This window comes from Dendrobium catenatum, unplaced genomic scaffold, assembly GCF_001605985.2.
Source record: "Dendrobium catenatum unplaced genomic scaffold, ASM160598v2 fragScaff_scaffold_390, whole genome shotgun sequence".
In the NCBI taxonomy this organism is placed as follows: domain Eukaryota; kingdom Viridiplantae; phylum Streptophyta; class Magnoliopsida; order Asparagales; family Orchidaceae; genus Dendrobium; species Dendrobium catenatum.
In genome coordinates, this window is record NW_021318852.1 from 6,166,297 (window position 1) to 6,184,982 (window position 18,686).

The 18,686-nt window shown below is 36.6% G+C and overlaps 1 protein-coding gene across 3 annotated transcripts; it reads left to right on the top strand.

The window, feature by feature from the left end:
• The first annotated feature begins 1,323 nt into the window (after window positions 1-1,323).
• Window positions 1,324-17,433, top strand: LOC110097501 (pyruvate dehydrogenase E1 component subunit beta-1, mitochondrial). Of its 3 annotated transcripts, none has more exons than XM_020823883.2 (15): window positions 1,324-1,493; window positions 1,625-1,711; window positions 1,832-1,909; window positions 2,792-2,872; window positions 2,969-2,995; window positions 3,084-3,146; window positions 3,238-3,324; window positions 10,851-10,976; window positions 11,249-11,382; window positions 11,468-11,540; window positions 11,628-11,693; window positions 15,773-15,811; window positions 15,896-16,020; window positions 16,099-16,213; window positions 17,046-17,433. In XM_020823883.2, exons 2-15 carry the CDS (start codon window positions 1,649-1,651, stop codon window positions 17,112-17,114), a joined length of 1,146 nt encoding a protein of 381 aa, XP_020679542.1. In that variant the 5' UTR covers window positions 1,324-1,493; window positions 1,625-1,648; the 3' UTR covers window positions 17,115-17,433. The 3 variants fall into 3 exon arrangements, with proteins under 3 accessions (XP_020679542.1, XP_028549874.1, XP_020679543.1); XM_028694041.1 differs by having other exon boundaries at window positions 1,653-1,711; XM_020823884.2 differs by having other exon boundaries at window positions 1,657-1,711.
• Window positions 17,434-18,686: the final 1,253 nt, after the last annotated feature.

Sequence of the window (18,686 nt, forward strand, 5' to 3'; positions counted from 1 at the left end):
TCAAACAATCTAATAAATCCCTTCCAATTTGATAGATAAGAAAGCTTGAGCTGACCAATATCATATATGACATTATTAGCCTATGGTGGTATTTGACTAGCCCCTCAAGGCCATGTTTTATATCCAATCATCTACACTTAAAAACAACTCTAAAACTTTCTAAATAGATTGATTTTAGTAATTCTAAACACCATTATGCATACTTATTGTTATTATTGATGTTGTTTTATTCTCGTCCCTACTTTTTTTTCATTATATTAATTGTTAAGAAATGGATAAAGATGATGATTCAACAACTTTAGATCAATACTCCTTACAAGTAAGTGACAGAGGATTAATGGGAGGAAACGAGACAATTCTAGTAGCGATGATTATTATAATGGAAAATGCAACAATATTGGATGTTTTTGAGGTGATAATATAGCTAGGAAATAATAGAGATGTCGGTAGGGGCCACGATAGTTGTAGAGGCCTCCACATCTCAATCCTTCTTTGGGGTGATGCAAATGGAAACTTTGTTGGTGGTATAGTTGGAGTTATTAGAGTTGAGGTTTCAATAAGGATAATAATGTTTTGATTGGCACTCCTTCAAAACTCTCATCTATTAAGAGGCAAATAGAAGATGCTACTATTCATAGAGTTGGAGGAACAACCCTCTTGGGCACATGGTTGAGTGGATGGTGACACCAAATATCAGGATTATGTGTTGTGAGACACAAATTTAAGTTTTTGTTGCATTGTAGGGTATCAACTCTATTAATTTCCACTCATTCTTGACCAGCCCAATGTTCTCTGCCAAGCTAATAATGAGAGGGGGGAGATTAGATTTCTCGTGACGGTGAGAATAGTTCAATGATGACACCACCTACTATATAAGGCTATGTTGGTAATATTTCTCACTCAGTTTTTAGACATACACAACTAGAGATGAATGCAAAATCATATACACACACTATAATTCCTCGATTTGGATGAAGCCAGTTGAGAAGAGCGTAAGCAAAATACTTTCACTTGTAATATGTATCTTTATTTTGAGGAGGATAATTGGATTAAGCTTTTATTAATATGAAATGTTAAAAAAATCATAATATTCAAAATTTAATAGAAGTTATCTCATTAATCTATTTAAAATTTTGATAATAAAACTAAATATAAAATTTTATTAGTTACATTTAAGATTATAAATTTATAATATTTCATAAACATTTATTTTTTTTCTTTATTTAATATAAATTTATAATCAATTTGTTCATTGAAATTTTCATAAGAAGAATAACTGAATAAGAACAAACACATGATATAAATAATAAGATAAACTAAAATAAGAAGTTTCGGGATGCTCAGCTGAAAGCGGTGCCCTCCCCATTCTCCTCTCCGCGGCCTCCACAGGCGGCAATTTATAAGGTTAATGAGTCTCCTTTCCACTAAGAAACCTCTGGATAACGTCTTGTTTCTCGTCTTCGGTCTTTCCTCCGGCCTGTGAGCAGAGTAAGGTACAATCTTTTCTCATTGCTTTTCTTTTTAGTTGAATTATTTAGGAATAAAACTTCACCCCTTCACCTTATTTCGTCCAAAAAGAGGTATAATGAAGTTATGAATGATCAAAATTTGGCCTTGGGTGCAGAAATCTGAAGCTTTTGTTTCTGTGATGGATAGGATCATGTTGAGCTTCGCGAGGAGGAAGGTCCTGTGTGGAAAATTCAGTGCTTCGGTTAAGAATGCACCTTTTCTTTCATTTTGCCTGTCTTTGGGAAGTCGACGGGTTTCTATCATTCTATGTTACTGCTATTAAAATTTGTTTTTTTTTTTTTTTTTTCGAATTTGGTATAAGGTTCTTGGTAAAGCTTTTGAGAGGATTCCGCGGGCAACATACCCGTCTACGAGAAACTATTCAAGTTCGCTGAAGGAGGTACCAGCTTCCCACTTTCAGTCGGTAGCTAGTGAAATCTACTAGCTATTTCTGTTTAAACAATATGGGCATATATGTGCTGCTTATGGATGATCAGAGGACAATTCAAGGCTTTTATTATTCATTCCATTCTGCTATGTCAATATTTACAACTGCAGTAGTTACTGTAGTTATTGCCATTGGTACAACAACTTGTTGATTGATGGACTATTTGATTTCATCATTTCACTAATGTTAAATTTATTGATTTCCACCTCATTTGTGCCTTCTTCTATTTTTTATTGTGAGTACATACATTCTGACCATGTTTAGAATGATTAGTTTTTTAAAAAGATACTCATTAAAAATCAATGGTGTTATAGGATTCTAGTTAACAAATCGATTGGCCACGACTTTATTGGCCTGAAGTAATTCATAAAAGACTGATTATTTAAACAATTATAGGAGTACTACTGCAGTTGCAAACGACATGTGAAGCTTAGAAACAATCAGTGGTGTGTTATGGATGGTTTACTGGTTTGACATAAAAATAAACATGAGGAATACTCAAGAATTGGGAAATAATGAAGATCACCTAAGTGTCTCATAGAAAAGATGGAAGAAAACATGATGAGGCACAATGAGAAAGATAAGTAAATGGCCTCATTCTTATTAACATAAGGAAATATGAAAAAGATCCCTTTTTTGGACCGGCGAATAAACATAGAACTATCATATTTGCAACTCTGAAAACCATGTTCTCTTGCATTGTAATTATTGGCTCCTTTCATTAGAAGATTTGTGAAACTTGGTAAGGGAAATATGTACACCTATCCTTTGAAGAAAACAAGTGAACAGTTCCTTTATTTCATAAGCTATGAATGACGACTTCAATTACTGCAGATGACAGTCCGCGATGCTTTGAACACTGCTCTTGATGAGGAGATGTCTGCTGATCCAAAAGTTTTCTTGATGGGAGAAGAAGTAATGTTTATAAATTCAGTTTATGGATGATCTGAAATATGTACTCCAAGTTTGTTTCTTCAATTTGTTCTCATAATTGGATATTGAGTTGTACAGGTTGGGGAGTACCAAGGCGCTTACAAGGTCACACTTCAGTAATTTGGAGACTTGTTCTACATAAATGTTTTAAACGTTTTTTCTTTCTAGTATTTACTTCTCAATTTTCTTTCAGATTTCAAAGGGATTGCTTGATAAATATGGTCCTGAGAGGGTTATTGACACTCCAATCACTGAGGCTAGTTGTGAGATCAATCAAATTGAAGTCATTTACCCATCCTCTAGGTGACTATTTTGAATTCTTCTTTTTATTTGGGTCATACTTGCAGGCTGGCTTCACTGGAATTGGAGTTGGGGCAGCTTACTATGGACTCCGTCCGATAGTTGAATTCATGACGTTTAATTTCTCTATGCAGGTTTGTGTCTGCCAACAATGAAAAAAAAAACTTTTATTGATGCTATCTACTGAAGACTATCTTTTAACATACACATTGAGAAAAAAATATTTGATTGTATTAGTAATAAAATAATCATTCAACTCTTTTAGAATATTAATAGAAGAGATTATTAATTATAAATTTTTATCATCTTCTTTTTTTTCTTTTTAAAATAACAAATTTAAATAAAAACATATCAAAAGTGCCAATGACACTATGACAGTCTCAAGCGCAAATGGAATATTGAAGGATTATTTCATTATTTGAAAAATCTAATTTGTGCCCCTACTAAAAAACACTTTTGGCACAACCACTACTTACGGACTAGTGATGACGGTCATATTTAATCTATCACATGCATTATTTGCCATTTTGTATTTTTTTTAATTAAAAATTTTCATTTGTCATCTAGGTTAGCTTGTTGTTGCATAAATATTTATCAATTTCATTAGTGCTCAACTTTGAATATTGCAAACGCCAATTTAATCAATTAATGGAAGAGGTTCCGTTTTTATCCTATGTACACATTACACAACTATCCTTTTATTTACGCCAAATTCCTCTCAGTTTGCTCAAGCAAAGTTCCTCTTTTTTTCTTATAGTTCTTTCTATACACTCTCCTCTTTGTTTCATCTAATGACCCCATTTAATGTAAGACATTCTATGGTCTTTATTTCTAATACAAATGTGTTATGTATTGCAAAATAAAACTATATGGAACACCTCTTATGCAAGAAAACATGCAAATTTCATGAGAAGGCAAGCTATTAGTTAGAAATAATGATTATTACCAATAATGAAAGCATAAAGTCAAATTCCAACAATTAGATTTGGCCTTATGAAAGAAATTAATAATAAGATATCAAAGATCATTAAACCCATGAAAGCGATTATGCGCAAAAACTAAACTAAATTGCAAAGGATTTCAAAGTAACCTATTGTACTTTCAAAGAATGTAAGGGAAGAGAGAGAATGAGAGACAAAGGAGAAGAGTGGAAGAATTGATTGATCAACAAGCCTTATGCTCAAACAAAGAGTTCACTCTTCTAAAATGGTTAAAGCTTCACATAGATGAAAAACTGGAATTTCTTATCATAAGGGATTTTTTTTTTAATTTATGCCATAGAATTGGCTCTCTTCATGACTCAAAACACACAAACATATATATATATATATATATAAGTAGAAATAACGGGGGACATTCCTTCTGTCTTTACTTCATACTTTGATGGATTTATTGAAGGAGGGAGCTGGTCATGCGTTTAACTTAGATCTTTAATGATAATACCCAACTCAACCTGGCACATTGAGCTGTTCGAAGATTCTGGATTGTTAGAGTCTTTGAAACTATAGAAGCTTGCCCATTAAAATTGTGAAATTGGTGCCACTATGGTTCCATTGCTTATATGGGTTTTTGAGCGATTAATATGGTTATCAACAACTAGGTTTTGAGCTGAGAGTTTTTTAAAGCTTTGATGAGCTAGAGAAATTGACACATTTACTTTTAAGTGCTTCATGCTTAGTTCTAGGATTTTAGTATTTTTATTTCTTTTTTGAATATATGTTTACCCTCATAAGTATAAAGCTTCGAGGGGCATTTGTGTTGGGTAAATTGCTGACTATTAGGAATTCTTGAGCTGTTGAGGTTAATTTGGTCCATAACCATAGAGATGTCAGATCTATGGTAGCCTTTTGCTTTCTTTGGAACTTGCACGAGTGGTGTGGTTGGATCCCATTAATTGTTTGTTGATTTTAATGTTGGGAATATGTTTGCAGCCTAATTGAAATCTCCAAGAGCAAATAAATGAAAGAAAATGCCACTTAACAAAATGCAGCCGTAATTTTGAATTGGTTTGGTGTTACCAAATTTATGGCTACTTTTTGTTGTTGCTATAGGTTTTACTATGATGTTGATGATGAAGGTGACAGAGCTAATCCATCCACTACCAAGCAGCTGACAAGCTCACCGACGTCCACATCGAGCTCTCAGCCTCAGACGGCGCCTGCTCCACTATTCCTGTAAAAGCATAACTTTATGTAACTGTCATGGGTATATTCGTAATTAGCCGTTGCAACGGTTGGCTTATTTAAAACCTTGTAATCTCGACTCTTGACCATTAACGAAGATTACTGTTCATTGTCTTCTTCGCTGAGCCACTCATGTCTTCACTGTGTTGTATTGAGTTTCATGGCCTCTTCATGGTATCAGAGCTTTTCGCCTAACGGCTCTACCTCGCCATGGCAGACTCCACTGCCTCTACTCCAAACACTCCACCAGCTGCCGTCCTGACTTCGGAAGCTATCACCACATCTCCAGATGTTGTGATTCCCCCCACCCTCAAATTTCTTCTAGCTAATATTAAGAACGTTATCAACGTTCAACTTCTACCGAAAACTATCCGACATGGCGTTCGGCGATTCACAAGTTATTTGCAGCAAATAACTTTTCCAGCTACCTCGACGGAACTATTCTATCCCCACCAAAACATTTTCTTACTGCGACTGGTCAGCTAACCCTCAATCCCCAATATGGACCTTAATAGATCAGAACCTCTCAGTTGCCCTGTTTTCCACTATTTCACATGCGATTCTTCCTTACATACTCTCCTTGAAAACTTCTTCAGCTATTTGGAAAACCTTAGAGCAAAGGTTTTTCTCTACCAACCGTTCCAGGGTTATACAACTCAAAAATAAGTTACATTCGCTCTCCATGCTCAACAAAACTATGACAGATTATCTTGCATCCATTAAAACAATCGTCGATAATATTCGAGCTGCCGGCAACAATGTAGACAATGAAGATATTCTTCATTACATTCTAAACGGCTTGCCACCACCCCTACCAGTCGTTCAAAATGACCATTAGGAGCTCCCTTCAGCCCATTTCCCTGGACGAGCTGTACTCACTACTTCGCAGTGAAGAAGTTCATCAGACTACTGATGCCGTTCGTGAACTTTCATTCTCTAATGCCGCTCAGACTGACGGGCAACTGGCATTAGTTTCAAATCGTGGTCGCTCTCGAGGCCGATCTTCCTACAGTCGTGGTCGAGGTAGGTTCTACTCCAACAATGCCGCAAGGTCCGCTCCACGTTCTCCTCGATTCGACGGTGACTGTCAAATCTGTGGCAAAAAGGGTCACTCAGCGACAAACTGCTGGCATCGTGGCAACTTCAGCTATACTCCTCCCTCCTCTAGCTCAAATGTGGCTCTCGTTACCGACTCCGAACCTGCTCCATGGTATCTAGACAGCGGTGCTTCCGCTCATCTTACTTCAGACCCAGTTCCTCTGCAACAATCAACACCATACACAGGACGTGATCAAGTCTTTGTTGGCAATGGGACATATCTTCCCATTCAGCATGTTGGTAATGGCATCCTTCCTACACCTAATCGTAAGCTTCACTTAAATAAACTCTTTCATGTTCCTCATCTAACCCATCGCCTCATTTCTATCTCCAAATTAACAGCTGATAACAATTGCTCTATTACCTTTGATAAAACTGGTTTGTGTGTCAAGGATATGAAGACCAATCAGTCTCTACTCCACGGACGATCCCATAACGGACTCTACCGCATTCCAATTCAACATCCAATTGTTGATGCTTCTACCACAATCGCTTCTTCTCAATCTGCTCTCGTCTGGCATCGTCGTCTCGGCCACCCTAATGTCAAGACGATCACAGCATCATCTAAAGCTTTTCCATCTTTCTGTATTACGTCTACGAGTTCAATTTGTACTTCATGTGCACTCGCTAAGAGTCACAGACTACCGTTTTCCCCCTCTCACCATGTATCAAACTCACCTTTGGATTTAATACATGTAGATGTTTGGGGTCCTTCCCCTGTTTTCTCTTACACTGGTTTTCGTTATTTCTTGCTGATCATAGATGATCATACAAAATATACCTGGTTATTCTTAATAAAACAAAAATCAGAAGTGCCTTTACACTCGTTAATTTCATTAAAACCATTGAAAAACAATTAAAGACTCATGTTAGAACCATTCGAAGCGATGACAGTACTGAATTTCTCAATTCCACAGTTAAGTCATTCATCAACACTCACGGCATCACCCATCAGATAAGTTGTCCGTATACTCCACAACAAAATGGAGTTTGCGAACGCAAGAATCGTCATTTATTGGAAACTGCTCGAACGCTCCTCTTTGATGCTCAGCTTCCATCTTCATTTTGGTCTGATGCCGTTCTCACTGCTGCCTTCCTTATAAACAGACTACCGTCAATTCACACCTCTGCTAAATCACCTTTTCACCTTCTATATAACAGGCCACCTGACTACTCCATTCTTCGCTCCTTTGGATGCAGGTGTTTTCCCTGGACGAAATACCTTTCTCCAAACAAATTATCTCCTAGATCTGTTCCCTGCATCTTTCTCGGGTATGCTTTACAAAACTAAGGATTCAAATGCTATGATCCCGCCACAGCTAAAATAATCATCTCTCGTCACGTCATTTTTGATGAATCTGTTTTTCCCTCTCTAACCGAACCAACAATCTCAACACCTCCTCTATCTCCTGCTCTTCCCTTCTTTCCACCAGCTAATCTTCAATCACCCCCATCATCCTCTTCTCGCATACCCATCTCATCTCCAACCCCGAATACTTCCTCTATTAGTCCAGATAAGTCCATCCATTCCCCTTCCAATTCTACTTCCTCCACTGGTTCCTCTTCCATACTCAAACCGACTCATCATATGCTTACAAGATTTCAAACAGGCCATTTAAAACCTCGCGTTTTATTAAATCTTTCCCATTCCATTCATTCACCTCCTACATCCTTTACCAATGCCAACAAAGACCCAAATTGGCGTCATACTATGTCAGTTGAATTTCATGCTTTACAGGCTCAAGGAACTTGGACTCTTGTACCACCTCCTCTCGATCAGCAGGTCATTGGTTGCAGATGGATCTACCGCTTAAAGTATCTAGCTGATGGCACCATTGCTCGTCACAAAGCTCGTCTAGTTGCCCAAGGATTCAAACAACAACACGGCATCGATTATTTTGAGACGTTTAGCCCCGTCGTTAAGCATACCACCATACGTCTCTTTCTACTGGTTGCTCTGCATTTCAACTGGGCTGTTCATCAACTTGATGTGATGAATGCATTTCTTCACGGCAAGCTCGATCAACCAATTTATATGACTCAACCATAAGGATTCAAGGATCCCTCATTTCCGGCTCATGTCTGTTTACTGCACAAAGCCATCTATGGTCTCAAACAAGCTCCTCGTCTTTGGTTCGCCACATTATCCTCATACCTCACCAATCAGCATTTCACTCCCAGCTCTGCCGATCCATCCTTTTTTTACTATCACAACGGTCAAACACACATCTACATCTTGATTTACGTAGATGATATCTTAATTACAGGGAGTGATTCTGCCTACATCTCGAGCTTAATTTCAAATCTTCAAACGACATTTCAAACCAGAAATCTTGGCCACCTCTCCAAATTCCTTGGAACGGAATTTACCAGATCATCTACGGACTTTCATTTGTCCCAAAAATCATACATTACTGATTTACTGCACTTAGCTTCCATGTCCACATGTAAACCTCTATCAACACCACTTCCCGCTAAATACCCAAGAGATCCCTATCTCCAAACACCATTTGCTCAACCAGATTTCTTCCGCCAGTTAGTGGGATCCTTACAATTCCTGACCTCTACTCGTCCAGACATTGCTTTTGCAGTTAATAAATTATGCCAACATATGCACAATCCTCTTCTTCTTCACTTCCAACTCCTCAAGCTTGTTCTTCGCTACTTAAAAGGCACTCTCGATTATGGCCTTTTCTTACCGAAAACCAACTTACATCTCTCTGCTTATTCCGACTCCGACTGGGCCGGAGATCAACTTGATCGTAAATCTACCACAGGCTATTGCCTCTTCCTCGGCTCAGCTCTACTGACTTGGTCAGTAAAGAAACATACCACAGTTGCTAGGTCTTCAACCGAAGCAGAGTATCGCTCCATGGCCGCCGCTGCTACCGACATCATCTGGACACGTCGCCTCAATGCAGATTTTTTGATCCCTATACCCCCTACCGAGCTCTTATGTGACAATGTCTCAGCAATGTCGATCGCCTGCAATCCCATTTTCCATGCTAGGACCAAACACATTGAGATTTATCATCATTTTATACGGGATTCAATTCAGGCAAAGCATATCTCGGTTCAACACATTTCCACTCTTGATCAGCCGGCAGACATCTTCACGAAATCCCTATCCTCTAATCGGTTAGCTACTCTGCGAGACAAGCTCATGGTCCTCCCGGCAATAAGCTTGAGGGACAGTGACAGAGCTAATCCATCCACTACCGAGCAGCTGACAAGCTCACCGGCGTCCACATCGAGCTCTCAGCCTCAGATGGCGCCTGCTCCACTATTCCTGTAAAAGCATAAATTTATGTAACTGTCATGGGTATATTCGTAATTAGCCGTTGCAACGGTTGGCTTATTTAAAACCTTGTAATCTCGTCTCTTGACCATTAACGAAGATTACTGTTCATTGTCTTCTTCGCTGAGCCACTCATGTCTTCACTGTGTTGTATTGAGTTTCATAGCCTGTTCAGAAGGCTTTATGAAGACTTTTCTTAGAACCTATTTAATTGTGCCTTTTTTATCTTTTTTGTCTACAAAATATTAATAATGATGCCTTTTTATATTGAAAAAAAGTAAAGATAATCAAAATTACATGTGAAACATCTAAAACATCTTTAAAGAAAGAACTCCTAAATATTGGATATCTTTTGAGGGCTATGCTCTTTAGCTTTTGTGAGGGGAGCTTCTTTCCCCCTTTCAAATGAGTATTGAATGTGTAAGATATATTTTTGTAGAGCATTTATTATACTCCACAATTTAGCACTTACTGGACTGTCGGAATTTCAAAGATTGGTTCTGTCTTTTAATTGCTTTGTTGGTGCTGCTAGGGTGTTTAAGGTTAGAACTTATGATTTGATTTCTTTGATGGCTATGAGGCGGCCGTGTCAAAATCAAGATCGAATCCCATGGGACCCCTACAGGTTTTCCATCACTTGCTTCTTTTGTGGGGCAATTGCACAAATCCTCCGAATTATTGACCTTGCTGGGGTCATCTAGAGTGATCATACTTAGTCCTCTTGGAATATTCAATTTATTCAAAAACTAAATCATAAAATCTATGATTAACATTTTTGGGTGTTATCGCAATGCATTTTCAATCGTCATTTCCATAACGATTTTATTCAAATCTGATTAAGCATATCTTGTGACTGTTAGAATCTAATTATGATTTATCTACCTTTTCAATGTTATTTTGTTGAAGCAACAAAATTTCTAGCTAGCAGCTTATCTGTTTTTTCCTTGATTTTTATCTCATTTGATTTTAAAGCCTTGTGATGTTTCATATTCACTGTACATCATGGGAATCATAATGTGGAGCATGCAGAGTCATATTATCCATAAGTTCTTAACATAACCATTTACCATCGTTGTTCTAGGCAATCGATCATATCATCAATTCTGCTGCAAAGTCGAACTATATGTCAGCAGGTCAAATATCCGTGCCTATTGTCTTCAGAGGCCCAAATGGTGCTGCTGCTGGAGTTGGTGCTCAACATTCTCAGGTATGTTCTTTGAAGTGGCTTTTTTTTCCTTTTTATGGGACTCTACATTTTTCAGTTTAGAAAGTCTTTAGGTGTATTTTCCTCTCATTTTCATGCTCAAGCATGATTCCTCGGAATGATTTTTTTTGTTATTTCTGTATCTGGAGCTTTTTGACCTTAAGTTTTAATGAGAATGGTTTCTTGTACCATGGATTTGTTGCATAGAAAATCTTCAACAAGTAACTAGATTGAAAATAATTACAGACTAGTAATGATAGCAAAACATTCTGCAGTGTTATGCTGCTTGGTATGCATCTTGTCCCGGGCTGAAAGTCCTGAGTCCTTATTCTTCTGAAGATGCTCGAGGCTTGCTTAAAGCTGCTATCAGGGATCCTGATCCTGTTGTCTTCCTGGAGAATGAAATACTGTGTGTACTTTCAAACATGCCTGATTATCTTAACTCCAAGTAGCACATATCAAAGTTGATCCTTTTCATACCTTTGTTGTCTCAGATACGGCGAATCCTTCGCCGTTTCACCTGAAGTTTTAGATTCCAGCTTCTCTATTCCAATAGGAAAGGCCAAGGTATTATCACCTAAATGTGTTCAAATATGCTAGAGGTTCCAATTTACTGTCTTCATTTGTGTGCCCATCTAATTTTCTTTTTGACAGATAGAAAGAGGAGGGAAGGATGTAACCATCACAGCTTTCTCTAAGATGGTTGGCTATTCACTGCAGGCAAGTTGATGAGTTGAATATATTTTTTTTTTCTATTGCAATCTTTACAACTCCTGGTTTTAGTATGGCATGTAATGTTGTTGAGTTTGTTGGTTTTATGAATCGGATTTGATACAATTCAAGCATCTACTTTATGTCATCAGTGTTGAGCCATTATTTGTGTTGGTCTAATAATGAGAAAATTGTTAAAAACTTAAAATAGTCCTCTGACTATTTACAGAAGCTTATTTTAGTCTCATACTATTTAATGTGCTTAATGTAATCCATTGACTTGTCAAATATGATCCAAAGTTCACAATTATAATTGATAGAGATTTCAAGCATAATTCATGACAGAGGTAAGAATTAGGGTATTTTTAGAAAATGAACTTTATTTACATATTTTTAAAATTTTCACAATATCTAAACTTACCCTAAAATAGATTGTAAAATTTCTCTATATACAACCTCCCTATTGATTCTTGATTGTATTTCTTGTCATCAATCTCTTGCTATCATCCCTTTTGTCTTGCCTTATTAGAAATTACTTAGCCTAGCAATCGGGAAGCATCCTTCATTGCTAAAAAAGGGCACAAATCTTACCGTTTCTCACTCCTTTATGAGCCTGAGCACAAAGCCACATCATCCCCTTTCCTTGTTTTGGCTTGAGCTTCCTCTGGCAAGAGGCAGTCTGAAGTCTGCCTCGCTAGATTGCAACTGCAATTGTCCCTACTGCTAGTCACTGTTTTGACTCTCACTCTATTGCTACTCGCTCGATTCCCTGCCTGTTGCATGTCATGCTCTTATGTTTAACTCTCCCCTTCTTGTCTTGATTACTCTTCTCTCAGCCCATCTCATTTTTGAAGCTTGTTTTTTTATTTTTATTTTTTTAATTTTTGAAGCTTGGTTTTTTTTTTTTTTAATTCTTAATTTTTGAAGCTTGGTTAAGTGTGAAATTGATTGAAATTAGGGTTTATTTGTAATGCCAGAAAATTTAGGTAAGAATCAAATTAATTACAATTTTATTTATGTTAAGAAAACAATTATTTTTGTGGTAATAAATATTGGATTAAATCAAATTAAATAATTAATTAATTTCAAGAGATGCTCTCTTTGGTTGAAATCAGTTATTGTGGGCCCTCCTTATCTCTATCTACATCTTCCCAAATCCCTTCTCGAGAGAATTTCACGCATACCAAAAGTCTTCTCACGGAACGATAAAGGTAAGTAAAAAGTATGTATAAAAGCTACAATTTTCTAAAATACTTCATAAGCTTTGCATGAGGAGCAGGAGGAGAAGAAGAAGGGGAAGAGGCTCATACTGAGGAAAGGCTGGCCAGGATGGGTCTTCGTGTGAGAGGAAGAGTAAGCAAGCCATGCGAATGTGAGAGTGACCTAGAGCAGAGAGAGTTTTTTGTGCGACGGAGAACAAAAAAAAAGGTGATCGAGGTTGGTTGCTTGCATCCAAACTTCAATTGGGCGAGGATTTCTACATCCATACCTCTCACACGCGACCAAATGGAGAACATGCAATAGCCGACCGCCCCTTGCCCTCTCACGCTCGGCTAGACGGAACACATACAAGAATCGAAGGGTCAGAAGAATAGAGGAAGAGACACATACGAATGTCGCCTCTTGCCCTAGGCTCAGTCGAATGGGGAAGACACAGGCACGCATGCAACCAACCCTCTCTCTCATGTGTGCAGCTCATCCGAATGGGGGGGAAACGCACAAACCGGTCCCCTTTATGCCCTAGATGCACGAATAGCTCAATTACCAATATGCCCTTAAATTTAGACATCAAAATTTTTTATGTCTAATTCTTGAGTGAAGTATTTAATGATCCTCCCAATGGAGAAAAATTGATTACGTATTACCAATGATCCTAAAGTCATTAAAAGATTTAAATACTAAAAGATTAATTAATTTAAATATTTAAGATTGGATTACACTTAAATTTAAAATAAATTTAATTAATTAATTTATTCTCATTCTTGCGAATTTAAATTTAATTAGTTTGAAGCAAGTTAATTAGTGTCAACAAAGCTTTTAATCTATAATTATGTTTGAATCGAGTCGAACTAGCTTGACACAGCTTGATTTTAAATTCGATTAATTTTTTGTTAATTTGACGTAGAACTAATAAACTTTGTTTCAATGTAAGTCTATTTAATTATAATTAAATCGTTGTACCGAAGATTGAGTCGATATTGTACCATCGGGTATTTACTTGGAGGGAATTCTAGGGATGACTTGATGGGGACATCAGCTCGTGGAAGGTTTATCAGAGGCGTGGCTGTCGATCTACGGCCACGATCGAGTCTTTGTATTTCTGAGTCATTTATGTATTTTATTATTCATGTATTTTCTATTTTGCTTAGTGTCATGTTGATTTTTCCGTTTGTACCCCTTTAGTGGGAATTGTCGTGTATGAGCCCAAAGGGCAAGTTGGTTTTTTATTTTCTTGAGTTTTTGTACTTGGCTATTTATAGCCTCATGTTCTTGGTTTTGAGCTAATGAATGATGATAAAAAAATTTTCCTACGCTTGTGTTTGAGAGTGCTTGAGAGCTCTTGAGGAGAACTTGGAGAGATCCCAGGAGAGGGAGTTCGTATCACCCACTAACCTTGGAGACGGCCGGGTTTGTGGTTTTCTATTCGTAATTTCGTTTTCCCCTGCCTCCTTTTATTCATCTTCGTCACATCCAACCTCACCACTGAATTCCCCAACGTCTTCCCCCTCACTCTTCCTTTATTCATTGTTTTAAATTGCTAGTAGTTTTGTTCTAAAATTATTCTAATCACAAGTTGTGCGAAATCCACAATGAACTAATAGCATTTCATCTACGTAGTCCTACATCATGACTTCTACACTAAGGCAAGAAATCCTGGATTCTAGAAGAACCATCGTGGAAGATCGACCTCACCAAAAGTGAGGTCAACAATAGTCTAGGGATCTTTATTTTTTTTTTTTAAATAATGTTTAGTTAACCGATATGTGTATTTTGTCTTTTTTATTCTTTTGAGACCTAGCTTGTGTTAGTGTGCATATTATGTGTTTTGTCTTTATTTTCCTTGTTTTTTTAATGTGCATGTCTTTTATTCATACCTCCCAACAAATCATAGGATTGTTCAAATCTATTTTTTATTTCCTCATTAGCAAAATTTATATTGATTTATATCTACTGCAACTTGAGGGGAGTGTGGACAATAAGGAAATAATAACAAGGGATCCCAGGGGACTCCAGTTGGATTATAAGGAAAATGAATGTATTCTTTGCATGAGGACCACTTCTATAGAAGGAAATGAATAGGATGGCTATCTCAATTAATTGGAAAATATTTTTTATGTGAATTTCAAATTTGTATCTTATTTTATATGACAAATTCTCATAAAAATTATATTTGTAAAGATACCAAATATCCTATAAATATTGTATTGATGTTAGTGATGAATAATAAGTCCACAAAAATATTTCTCTCCGAACTTACAGTGATGATGAGCTATCACTTAATGAAATAATTTTTGTTTTTTTTTTAAGTCACAAGATGGAGAAGAGTGCTTGGTTTTTAGAACCATGACAAAATAGGATCCAAGGGACTCCTGTTGGATTAGGAGGAAAATGAGTTCATCACTGCTTCTCTCGAAGGAAATGAATAAATTGCTATCATAATTAATTATAAGATGGTTTGTGTTTGAATTTCAAATTTGTATCTTATTTTCTATTACATGTTTTCATAGAAATTAAATGTATAAGAATACCAAGTATCTTATAAATACCTTTGTTACTTTTTGAAAGTCATTAGATGGAGAGGATTGCTTAGTTTGTAGACGTTATAGTTAAGCGTGGAATTAGGGTCTGTTTAACAGCAAACCCAGTTAATGTTGTTTAAAACAACTTCAGTAAAGAGAAACAGATGAGAGGAGTGCTTTTACATATTATAGATGATTTCAAGCTGCCCTTTTTTACAAAGTTCTATTGTTTCAAATTCTCTTTTTATTGAATTTATTTTGTTTCCTATCTTCTGTTCTTCTCTTCTGGTGAATCCATGGGTCTCTATGTCTGATTTGGCATTTAATTATATTTATGTATGTAATCAGGCTGCGGAGATACTAGCAAAGGATGGAATTAGTGCTGAGGTAAGCATTATTCATTAGGATAATTGCAATGATTTGTACCTCATTTGTTGCTTTACAAATTTAATTTAACTCTAAGAGATGAAGGTTATAAACCTTCGTTCAATTAGGCCACTAGATAGAGCCACCATAAATGCTTCAGTTAGGAAAACAAACCGACTTGTGACAGTGGAAGAAGGGTTCCCACAGCATGGTGTTGGTGCTGAAATCTGGTTAGTTTCTTCTGGGATAATACTACATACATAATCTGATATGAATAATACTACATTATCTGATATGAATGTTTGCAGTGCTTCAGTGGTTGAGGAGAGCTTTGAATATCTTGATGCACCAGTTGAGAGGATTGCTGGGGCTGATGTTCCAATGCCTTATGCGCCAAACCTTGAAAGGTTGGCTGTGCCACAGGTAAGCTTGCTTTGCATGAGTTTCTTACTTGATATGAAAGAATGGAGAATTTGGATTCAGGAGATATAATGATGCTTTCTGATAGGCCGGTTCCTCATGAACCGGCCCAACCGCCCGTCCAGGGCTAGTTCAAGTATACAGGAGGCGGGCTAGTCCCGCCTCCCCTAATGATGTCGCCCACTATAGTGGGTCCCATTACTCCAATTAAGTTCAAATTTGAAAATGAGGGGGCGGCTAGAGCTTGGGAGGGAAATTTGATTAGGAAAGTTTATGTATTAAGTTGCATGATATGTTTAGGGTTAGGGATGCTTGATTTGTTTTCTATTGGGGTTCTTTGGCGACTTGGGCTCTAAACAATCTTGTCTAGAGATTTGGGAGACACTATCCTCCTCTCGAATTGAGGATCTCTTGTATCTTATTTTCATGCTTGTTTGGCTTTGATTTTCTTACCGCAATCTATCGTTTTGGGGCTGATTTCATCCAGATTTTGCATTATTCTCGTTGTTTTTCACCAATTGGTGATAGGTTTGCTTGTGAACTCAAATATTACCCGTAGGGTTACTTGCGAACTCAAATAATTCCTGTCACTTATGTATCTAAATGTCTCTTTTGAACTTACAATTTCTAACTTTAGTGTTACATTTTTGAAACCAGACTCTAAAATACCTAAAAGAAAATGATTGTTGTGATCTGCAATAAAAAATCTCCAGAAACTTCTCTTCCTGAATTGATGATACACCACATCAATAAATCATTCTCAAAGTTTATCTGTTCTTATATGTCTAAAACCTTTGCAAGTAAGAGCACTGTATCTAACTTCAAATATTTTCAGGTTGAGGATATTGTTCGAGCTGCAAAGAGGGCTTGCTATCGCTTGGTGCCAAAATCTGCAGCAGCTTAGCTGCATCTTAAGCTTCATTTTGGACAGCATTTTTGTTACTTTATAAAACCGTTTTTTAGCACAAAAAATTTTAATTCAAAAAATTTTTGTACTAGAAAGCCGTTTTAAAAAGCATCAAAGAAGCCGTCTCACTAAGCCTTAATCTGTATGCCTTCGGAGTTGGATCAAAATCCTGAATGTTACAGACTGATGCAATAAACTTCTTCCGGTCCTTAGATATCATAAATATGAGCTTTATATTTTTTTCAACTAGTGCTATTTATTGGTGCTGTAGCTCTTTTTTTCATCTACTCGGAAATATTTTGGACTTGCTGTGCTATCCCTGGAATCAAAAGAAATTGATCAGCTATTTTTTCATCTGATTACATGGTTATGATTGTACTCCAGCAAATGTTCTTTAGGAAAATGCACATAATACAACAACAACATCAAATCTTTGTCCTACTAAGTCGGGTCGGTCAGCTGCATGAATCTTTTTTCTCCATTGTGTCATGTTAAATGACAAATTCTCATTTAAATCTAATAAATAATTTTTTTTTAGTGTCTTAAGGAAAGATCATTTCTAATATTTTATAATCAAGTTTTTTTAGATCTACCTCTATCTTTCTTAACATAAGTTAAATATAATACCTCTGCTTTACTAACCTGGTCATTGGAAGGCTGTTGTTTTATGTGACCAAACCATCTAAGGCGACCCTCTCTATTCTTATCTTTCATTGGAGCTACTCCAACCTTTTTCATGTATATGATTATTTTATATCCTATCTCGAAGAGTAAAGCCACTCATCCATGTGAACATCCTCATCTATGCAACACCTTTTTCAATTAGGAAATTTACATACAAACCATTTTATACATCCTATTTACAAATATAACATTCAAAATTTTAATATTACATGCATATCATAATATATTATTTTAATATTAAATATACCACTCATATTTTCTTCCTACAACTCATATATTTCATTTCTATCACTCATATTTAATATGAAAATGAACTATGAATGGTATGTATGTAGTATTAAAGTTTTATGTGTTAAGTATGTAAATATAATAGTATAATGTGGTATGTATGTAAATCTCCTTTTTCAATTTCCCCCCTGCACCTAGTTACTTTTGTAGTTCTATTTTGAAGTTGCTGCCTCCCACTCAATGGCTTTAGTGAGTTTGCTATACATGGTGAGGTTCTTACTTCTTAGGATGCTACAAAGGGTCTAGATTTAGGCATTGTTTGGGGCAGTTTTTTGCCACTGTTTTTTTATTGCTTTCAAGAAATTTTGTATTCGAATATTATTATAATAAATAGTTAAAAAATTATCCCAAACGAAGTCATAGTTAGGTTCCTATGTGCTATTAATGATTTTATTCTTAACGAGAACAACCATTAGGTGGGGATGAGTTATATGAATCTTTTTTTATTGCATCCTATTATGGAACAATTATTACGTCCTCCGACAGGATGCAGAGGAACGTCCGGTCGGAGGTAAATTCCCGCCAAATACCGAGTTGTACCGAGTAAACACCGAGCAATATCAAATAATAACGAGGAATAACATCATGTGAAGACCC